General features: G+C 46.3%; 1 protein-coding gene across 1 annotated transcript; it reads right to left on the bottom strand.

Moving 5' to 3' along the window:
• Positions 1 to 7,780: 7,780 nt before the first annotated feature.
• Positions 7,781 to 8,953, bottom strand: LOC146179055 (uncharacterized). The gene has a single exon (XM_084580099.1). The coding sequence runs from the start codon at positions 8,951 to 8,953 to the stop codon at positions 7,781 to 7,783; it is 1,173 nt and encodes a 390-aa protein (XP_084436225.1).
• Between the last annotated feature and the right edge of the window lie 259 nt (positions 8,954 to 9,212).

Below are 9,212 nucleotides of genomic sequence, written 5' to 3'. Positions count from 1 at the left end.
CTCATTTCTCGCATATTCTGATACACTCGTATTCTTGAAAGCGCCACTAGCTGGCATGCGAATGAGAAGAATAGGGCTAATTTCATAGCAATTCCACAAAAGAAATAATAGAGGAAAGTGATTCTCATTCTTCCCCGCCTCCAAAATAATCATTGCAGAACTGCGATATCTTTTTCGAAGTGCCTGAAGATCCGCCTAAGGTGCCCATCCATTTCTCGGTCATACAGGGTGAACGCCGATATCGGCTCAGTGCAATGGTCACCTCTAACAAATGGCCCCATTAAGCTTGCTACCGTTGCATGGAGCTCAGCTGTCTGTATTATGTTGTAATCCGTATGAATTCTTATTCTGGTTCTTTACATGAAGACGTAGGGGCTAGGATGTTTCTCGCTAGATATTTCCTATAGATTCTATCTCACAGCCGTGACGAAAGGCATGCCGAATGTATTGGAGGCCTACGCGGTACCGCGGCGACGGCCAGCAGGCCGGCAAGCCTGACGAAAACGCGCAGCATCGCACTACATGAATGCACAATGTCAAAAAAATTGGAAGCGCGAATGGCCCGCTTCCGTACGCACAGCGATTTTCTTTCCTTATTTACCGAAGGACTAGACAATTAAGTGTCTAACTGCAACTTTGTCTTCTCGTTAAATTTCGCGTACATGAAGCTCAAACACACGTATAGGTTCAGGGTTAGAGAGAGAGAGAGAAAGAGAGAGAGAGTAAACTTTAATTGTTTAACGGAATAGCGTGGGTAGTTTCCTCAGGCCAGGATACCATTGGCCTGGGCTGTGACGACTGCTAAGCGGGGCTGTCCGAGGTTTAGAGATCGGACAGCCCCGCTTAGCAGTCGTTACATACGCGCGTGATACCGGTACACGGTAAAAATCACGTATGTTTTCATGGAACTAGTATAAATAAATTTGCAGTTCAATGGTGCTGCCTAGTGACATGTTACAAGCAGTGTGCAACCGAAAAACATGCTGTTTTTCTGCGCACGTACGTTGCAGCACAATTTGTGACAAACAATTCTTTGTCGCACTCGAAGTATGCATGCAATGGTCGCCAATCGTCCATTTTCGGCAGTGTGCAAACGCGGAACAAACAGCAAGCCAGCCACGCGCGACTCACACTTGTGCAACTGGGATTTAGCATAGTTCTTTCGATCAAAACATGTCCATGCTGACGAACCTATGCTAATGCCTCGCATAATACATGGGATACGTCGCACTTTGAAAACCGATGTATTCGGGGAAAAGAGGCACTGTACACATCCGATGCATCTTTAGCCACAACATCAGAACCCAGCAGTCAGATTCGTGTGACCGACCCGGAAGAAAATCTACCTGGTATGTCCTACGTACCGATGCGGAGAAAAGTAAACAGAGCATGCAATTTCTTTCTAAAATTTTTCACACATTGCATAATTGAAACTGGCAGTTGTGGTGTGTGCGAACCGGTAGCAGACGTCTGTCCTCTTTCAATTGTACAAATATTGTTTTCTTATCTCCATTGCAGAAGTCGTATAAATTTTCATTTGAACGGAAAAGCGTGCTCTTTTTACTTATGTCCGCACCTGTCCACAGGCTATATTTTTTTTGTCGGCAATATTTTAGATCAAGTCTTTTACTTACGGTAATAAACAATTTTCTTTTATAGCTGGTTGTTACGCATGTTTTGCCGCACTCTTACGTTGAGCCGCGCGTTTTCTCCTGTTTCTTAACCTGGTGGCGCCCCTATTTTGCCTATTTAAAGGAAGGCGTGTTGAATTTGAAAGAAAATTTTTGTGGCATTGCATAATTCGTTTTGCTCTACGCCCCGTTTTAATAGGGTCTAATTACTTATTATGTTAGCACTCGACTGTGTCTAAACTTTTGTGGTTTACATGTTCAAGCAGAACAAGAGGTTTATGAATTTGAAGATGGATTTATGGTTGGTGCAGCTGCGTAAAAAAAAAATGCCTTTACATGAGTGCAATCGAATCCGTGTTGCTGAGGAGTGTTGATCGTAACGCGTACAGGAACGGGTGCTAGTGTTAGTAGCTGTGGTAGGTAAAGTAACGATAGTTAATGCCATGGAGGGACGTGAAGCTAGTGATAGTGACCGTCCCGCCCTTCCAGCTATCACAGTCTCAATTTGGAGCCTACTAGACACACAACTTGGAGGCCTAAAAATTGGAGGGCAGATGGAGGATTGTGTCACGCTTATAAAAAGTGATATGGCTTAAAAACTGTCAGCTAAATATTCACGGAGGTAAAGACTGAAGTTTTGCGTATTGTACTAACATCGGCATCTAAAACACCGATTTTGAGAATATAGTTAATGACATTCGAAGTTTACGCAATAACGTGCATGACGTTTTTTTTTTTTTTTCTTTCATTAATCTTTTTTACTGCTCTTCCTTCCCCAGAGCGACGGCATAGTGGTGCACAACATGAAGACCTCGTACCTGATCGTGACAGCCTTACTAGCAGGTACGTGAAGTTCCGCTCCTGGAACGCTTGACGACAAGGACAAAATAGGCACAAGACAAAACAAAAAGATACATTTTTATGTGTAAAAACCGCGCAGGTAATAATCATGTTATGATGAGTACTGCTAAAAGTCAAATAGATATATGCGTGTCTTTCGGTGTACGATGCCTATTCCTGAAATTTAATTCATTTGTTCCAAGTCTTCCCTGCTGATACCAAGACTGGACAAATTCTAGGAAAAAGGTTTAAGGAGCAGGGTAAGGGTCTCGTTTCGGAGAAAGGCTGTCGTCGTCATGGTGGAATGGAGTCATTGGTCGCGAGGAAATATTCCTCATAATAATAATCATCATTATCAAGACTGTACCCACTGCAGGGCGAAGGCCTCTCCCACACTCCTCCAATTATCGCGGTCCTGTGCTAGCTGCGTCCACTTGACCCTTGCGAACTTCTTAACCTCATCCGCCCACCTAATTTTCTGCCGCATACTATTTTCCTTGCCTTGTTGGCACCCTTTCTTCTCTTTCCGCTTTTACTCCTACCTTCTTTCCTTTCCTTACGGCGTGGTTCAGGCGTCCACAGAGCGAGTGTGACAGATACTGCGCCTTTACTTGACTGTGAACCAATTATTAACGCGACAGCGTTAAGGAGCTCGTGTCGCAAAAAAGCCGGTGTCGTCGGCGGCGTTGGCCGTGAGCGATAAATTCCGGCATGCACTTCATAAATAAAAAGCAATTTCCAAGCTGGGCTGGGTGGGAATCGAACCAGGGTCTCCGGAGTGTGAGACGGAGACGCTACCACTCAGCCACGAGTTTTTTTTTTTTTTTTTTTTTATTGCATGAATTAGTACAAATACATCAGTAAAAGATCGTGGTTGCCATGCCCCTTGGCTGACAACTGTGTCTAATGGACTTTCATTACCACAAGTTCGCCTATCAGACTCAAGACCTCCTCCGCAGCGTCTTGCTGCTTCAAAATTTCGTTTAGTTTATACACTTGTTCAACAAAATAATCACATACAGATCTTGCATCGACATCACAGTGTCTACAAGCCATCCTACTCCTCCAAATACTGTGAAGGCCCAATAGCATGATGAGGTCATACTGAAAATCATCATTAACAGTTGTCAAGTACCGAATTCCACGTGGCATCAATGGCAGGTCTTTTTTAAGTGTCCTTTGTAACACATCCCAGTAAAACACCGCATCCCAACAATCCAGGAACACGTGCTCAACTGTTTCAGGTTTCCTACATAGTAGACAGTTTGAGCCCCAAGGTACAAAAAGGCCCTTTTCTTCCATCCAAGTTTTGACTGGGAGGGTTCCTGTATGCAATTTAAAAAAGAATGTTTTTACGCCCGGTGCAACAGTCATGTTTTTAACTCGTTTGAGCACATCTTTCCCTGGGCCTTCACAGTATAAGGTTCTGTACAATGGAGCTGGTAACAATTGTGAAATAAGATCCTTGTACAGTCGCTTAGGTGGTACCATCGCTAAATACTCTACAGAGTACCTCACGCGCAAAAACTTGAATGACCACACCACTTCTCGCAGGAAGCGTGACACAGTGTATCCCCGAGCAGAGCATGAAGAGACTATAAACTCTGGAATTGCACTGGATAGCATGATTTGCATAAAGTCTCAGGAATGCATCTTTTTGGTCACGTAGGAAGCAAAACCTTAAAACCATCTGCCGCACATATAGATGCATTAGAGACAACCATCCGTCTTTAACTCGCCGAAAGAGATTATCTCTGCTAATTCGTTCCCAGTTGGACGACCAAATGAAGACCGCAAATACACGATGGAACCTTTGTATATTGCTTCGAGCACAATACAATACTTGAAGTAAATACATTATTCTTGCCACCAAAAAGGTATTGCATACAGTCGCTAGGGCGAAGATAGAGAGGTTACGTCCCATCCATCCTTTCGTCCTTTCCCGTATTTCTTCCGCTTTTTCATTCCAGTAATTCGTGTTTTTCCCGTATTTGTCCAATGGGACTCCCAAATAAACTCCGGGCTTTGTAGCCCATCTTACTCCACAGAAAATTTCCGGTTCCTCTTCCCATTCCCTGTGCCAGACTCTGAGACTTTTCTTTAAATTAACAGCACTACCAGTCTGCCTGCAACACCTTTGTGTTACTTTCGAAGCTTCCGAAACGCTTTCGCGATCTTCACAAAAAAGCGCCACATCATCAGCGTATGCCAATATTTTCACTTCACATACTCCCAGCTTAAAACCACGGATGTATTCGTTAGCAATTACCATTCTACACAATGGTTCCAAATATATAGCAAAGAGGAGAGGAGACAGTGGACATCTCTGCCGCACAGATGCTCTTACATCAGTTCTTTCAGATAACACTTTGTTAATCATAAGGCGTGTTTCCCAAGGACGCGGGATCGAATCCCGGCCTCGGCGGCAGCTTTTCGATGGAGGCTAAAAGCAAGGCGCCCGTTTGCTGTGCGATGTCAGTGCACGTCAAAGAACCCCAGGTGGTCGAAATTTCCGGAGTCCTTCACTACGGCGTCTCTCATAGCCTGAGTTGCTTTGGGACGTTAAACCCCATAAACCAACCAACCATCATAAGGCGCGTAGAACAACATGCATAAGCCATTTTAACTCCTTTCAATACAACGGCACCAACACCAATATGTTCCAACAAACAGTACAATATTTCATGAGACACACGATCAAATGCTTTTTCGAAATCCACTTGAATCATGGCCAATCTCCTGTTTAGAGCATCGCAGCACTCGAACACACTACGCGCTACATGAATATTATTAAATATGCTTGTGGTCTTTGTGCCACATGTTTGATGAGGTCCAACAATATATTCTATAATGTATTGCAATCTCTTAGCTAACAGCTTCATCGGAATTTTATAATCAACGTTCGTTAACGTGATCGGTCTATAGTTTGTAACTTTTAAAAGCATGGCTGGCTCATCAGTCTTGGGAACCAAGACCGTATGCGCGTTGCTAAACGACGGTGGCAGATAACCCACACCAAAGCACTCCTTGAAAAGCCTATAGAGCATGATAGGTAACTCAATTTTAAGGCTCTTGTAAAAGGCCGCACTCAAACCATCTGGACCCGGGGACTTTCCGACATTCAATTCATCAATGGCCTTTTCTATTTCCTCCACACTTATTTCGTTCTCTAACTCTTCAGTAACTTCTTTGCCTAATATTGGCATCAGAGGCAAAAAGTTATCTCTGAACCCTTCTTCACTTGGTGCTTTGCCTGAAAGTAGCTCACGGTAATGTTCCACGAAGGCGCTCGTAATTCCGTCTTGCTCATCATGCCTCTGCCCCTTGTATTCAATAGGGAGTTTTAGAATAGGGGGACCCAAGGCTTGGGGCCCCCAAGGAAATAGCGTGCGGCGGCGCGACGTGCTAGCCGAGCGGCGAGTTTTAGAATAGGGGTTTTCCCGACGCAGCGGAGCCGGGCTTGCGTTCGTCGATTGCAGCGCCACGACGGTAAACCAAGAAAAAACATTTAAATTTATAAGAGCCAACAACGCTATTTGTTCATCAAAAAGTGCTATTATTGCACAAAACTATATTAAAACTACCAGTTATATAAACTGTTTTTGTCATACAAGACGAAATCAGCCAATTGTCAATCCAGGCCGAGGCCGGGAAAACTCGTTTGAACCTTCCGCGCTTTCCGCCGTCTGGTCCCCATGGCAACCGAACGAGGCGAACTCGCTAGGCCTAGCAGCTCGGTAAATCCGGAAGCATTCAGAAATTATAGGGCGTGTTATTGCTAAAATTTGGTAGTGCGGGCACCATGAGACATAGCATAAGCTTCGTTGGCCTTTCGTTTGCCATGAACGCGTGACACCATGGAGCGGTGACGACGAATGTGTGCCGAGGCGAGCGGCCGCCGCTTGGCCGGTCGCCGCCATGTTGCCGTAACCCAAGCGACCCAACGGCGGCTTGGGGCGAACGCTATTTCCGAAAAATAGGGGCCGCCCCTAGCGTTAACCCAAGACCCCAAGCGCGTCTTACGTTCTGCGCATGCGCATTTCGACGCCCCAAGCTCCTTGGGGGCCCCAAAGCTTGGGGCCCCCTATTCTAAAACTCTCTAATAACCGTTATCTCGTTTGCGCGCGCATATCGCTTTTCATCAGCGAGGGCGCGTTTTGTTGGCGTCTCGCCACCGAGCCATTTTTCCGTGCGCGCTCTTATCGCAGCGCCTCTGTACTTCTGGGCATCCAAAGCTTCTAGCCTAACTTTGATGCCTTTTATGTCATGCATGAACATACCCGGCATTCGTTCTTCACGCCCTAAATATTTTAAGAGCTCTTGCAGTTGCTTTTCTTCCTTTTCCTCATACTTGATAATGGAAGAGCGCTCAATTGCATTCATTTTAACCTCCTGTTTAAATCGTTCCCAGGATTCAATACAGCCTGTTTCGCTCTCATAAAAAATATCAATGCTTTCCTTAACTTTTCTTAAAAATAGTTCGTCTTCTGTAAGCCTCGAGTTTATTTTCCATAAGTCCCAGTTCATTTTTGATTTACACTGCTTTGTTCCGCCCAGCGTGACCGTAACTAAGCAATGGTCACTAAATGACACTTGCTTCACTTCATACTGTTCACAGGTAGGCGAAAACTCTGGCGACACATATATTCTGTCAAGTCGCGCGTGACTACTACCTTGAAAATGTGTGAAATGCACACGTTTTTCACCATTCACCAGGACTGATACGTCCTCTAAGCTGCACTCATTGAGGACACACTTCAGCAATTCGGCACTTTGGTCTTTTCCAACATTTCTAATCGAACGATCCTTAGAGTCTACAACACAATTGAAATCTCCTAAAAATATAATCGCACGACTGCATTCAATGAAAGGCACCAACTGCTCAAAAAAGTCGCGCTGTTCTTTTTGTGTCGTTGGTGCATACAGGACCACCACCCTCACCGCACAGGTTCCGTACTTGATGTCGCACACGACGAAACGCCCCCTTGCACAAGTTATTACTTGCTCCACTGCTATGCCTACACTTTTCCTCACGAAAAGACAGCAACCTGCCGACAAACCGACTGCATGGCTTACGCAAACATTGAAGCGTGACCGAAAACCAAGCACCATATTATCTGTTTGCTGCTCATCCTCAGCCTTTGTTTCTTGTATGGCTACGATGTCTAAATCTAGTTCGCTCAACAAACGGTTCAACTGCACTTGCTCCCTTCTCGAGGCGAGCTCTCGGACGTTTAGAGTGCACACTTTTAGCGGTTTTTTCCAATAAGCCATACTCTAAACCCAGCTAACAAACAATGATTAAAGGCTCACTTCTTCAGTCTCTCGTCGCGAGTGAGCGACGAGGAACGCAACGCGGTTTGTGATAAGGCTAACTTGCCTTTCTTAGCTGCTTCCACCCTCCACTGCTTTTCTAGTCGACGCAGTTCCCGTTCTGTAGCTGGTACCTTTTCGTAGTCTCGTGGTCTCTTCATGGAGGCGGTTGCGATATCCATCGGGGACTCAGCAACGCTTCCTTCCGAAGTGCCTTTCGCTGTTGGCTGATCTGACGACATAGCAGCCTCCTCCCCCTTTCCAGTCGTTTCTGTAGCGGGTTCGCTAACTTGCGTCTTCCCTCCGCCGGTGGTGTGCTCCGGCTGTTGGACATCAGGTCCCTCTCCGGATCCTGTAGGGGGCAGGGCTCCAGCGTTCTCCAGTTCCTCCTGGTCTATGATCAACTCGCTCCCGTCGTGTTGAGGGGGCACAATACCCGTGGCCACACGGGCATACGTGCGGACGCATCCCTCCTGGTCGTGCCCGAAGATATGACACGAACTACATCTCGGAGTGCGGTAATCACGTCGGATGTGGCCTGTCTTCTTACACCTTAAGCATATTGGTGGCCGTCCAGGCACCACCACTAACACAAGCCCTCCGTAAAACTTGCACATGTGGGGCAAATCATCGATCGAAAGCCCCTCTTTGAGCACTATGTTTACTAGCCGAGTTGTCGATTCGGCCTCTTCAAACCCCAGGCTGCTCCACTGCTCATAAGTGACTTTTTTCACATCTCCAAAGTCTTCGAACGCCCTATGCACTGCTTCACTCGAAACGTAGAAAGGCACCCAGTGCACCTTGAAAACCAACTCACGCTTGTTCGGGTCGATGACCGCACAGTAGCGTCTCTTCACTTCCAGCGCGCCTTCTTTCAGCAGGCGTTCCTTCGCTTCCTCAGTCTTCATCTTCAGCATCCAGATATGAGACATTTGGAAGGGTCCAATGCCAGCCACGTAGGGTAGTACACCGGCCTTTTCCAACGGCTCACGAAAATCCTGTATGCGATAAGGCCGGCCGGCAATATCACAGTGAAGGAAAACCGTTGTCTTCATTGCTTCTCCCGAAGGAAACGTAGGTAGAACCATGCGATAGCCCAGTGGTGGGCGTCGTTCGCCGCATCCTCGGCCAGACATGACCGATACCGAGGCACGCTCAGAGCTTGCCATCACACGTCCGTCTCCCACTTACACTCAGCCACGAGTTCGATGCTTGAAAGCGGTACAAAAGCGCTTCTAGTGAATGCAGTGTTGCCTTAGAAACGCCGTAGAACGTTATACTGCGGTGTATATCGGTAATTATGAGCATGTTACTTACAGAAGTCGCAGTTACATGAGTAGCGAAGTACGTTTCCGCTACATTTCTTCTGCGCTCTGCGCACATGCAGAGCCCTCTTGCGGCAAACACAGAAGAACCCCTCCTCGCAAT

This window comes from Amblyomma maculatum, chromosome 9 (assembly GCF_055883805.1).
Source record: "Amblyomma maculatum isolate TAMU_Amacu chromosome 9, ASM5588380v1, whole genome shotgun sequence".
Classification (NCBI taxonomy): Eukaryota; Metazoa; Arthropoda; class Arachnida; order Ixodida; family Ixodidae; genus Amblyomma; species Amblyomma maculatum.
This window is presented reverse-complemented; position numbering and strand designations above follow the sequence as displayed.

Bases quoted from the DNA above. Each gene is read 5' to 3' on its own strand.
- LOC146179055 (XM_084580099.1), bottom strand. From the start codon at position 8,953: ATGGCAAGCTCTGAGCGTGCCTCGGTATCGGTCATGTCTGGCCGAGGA.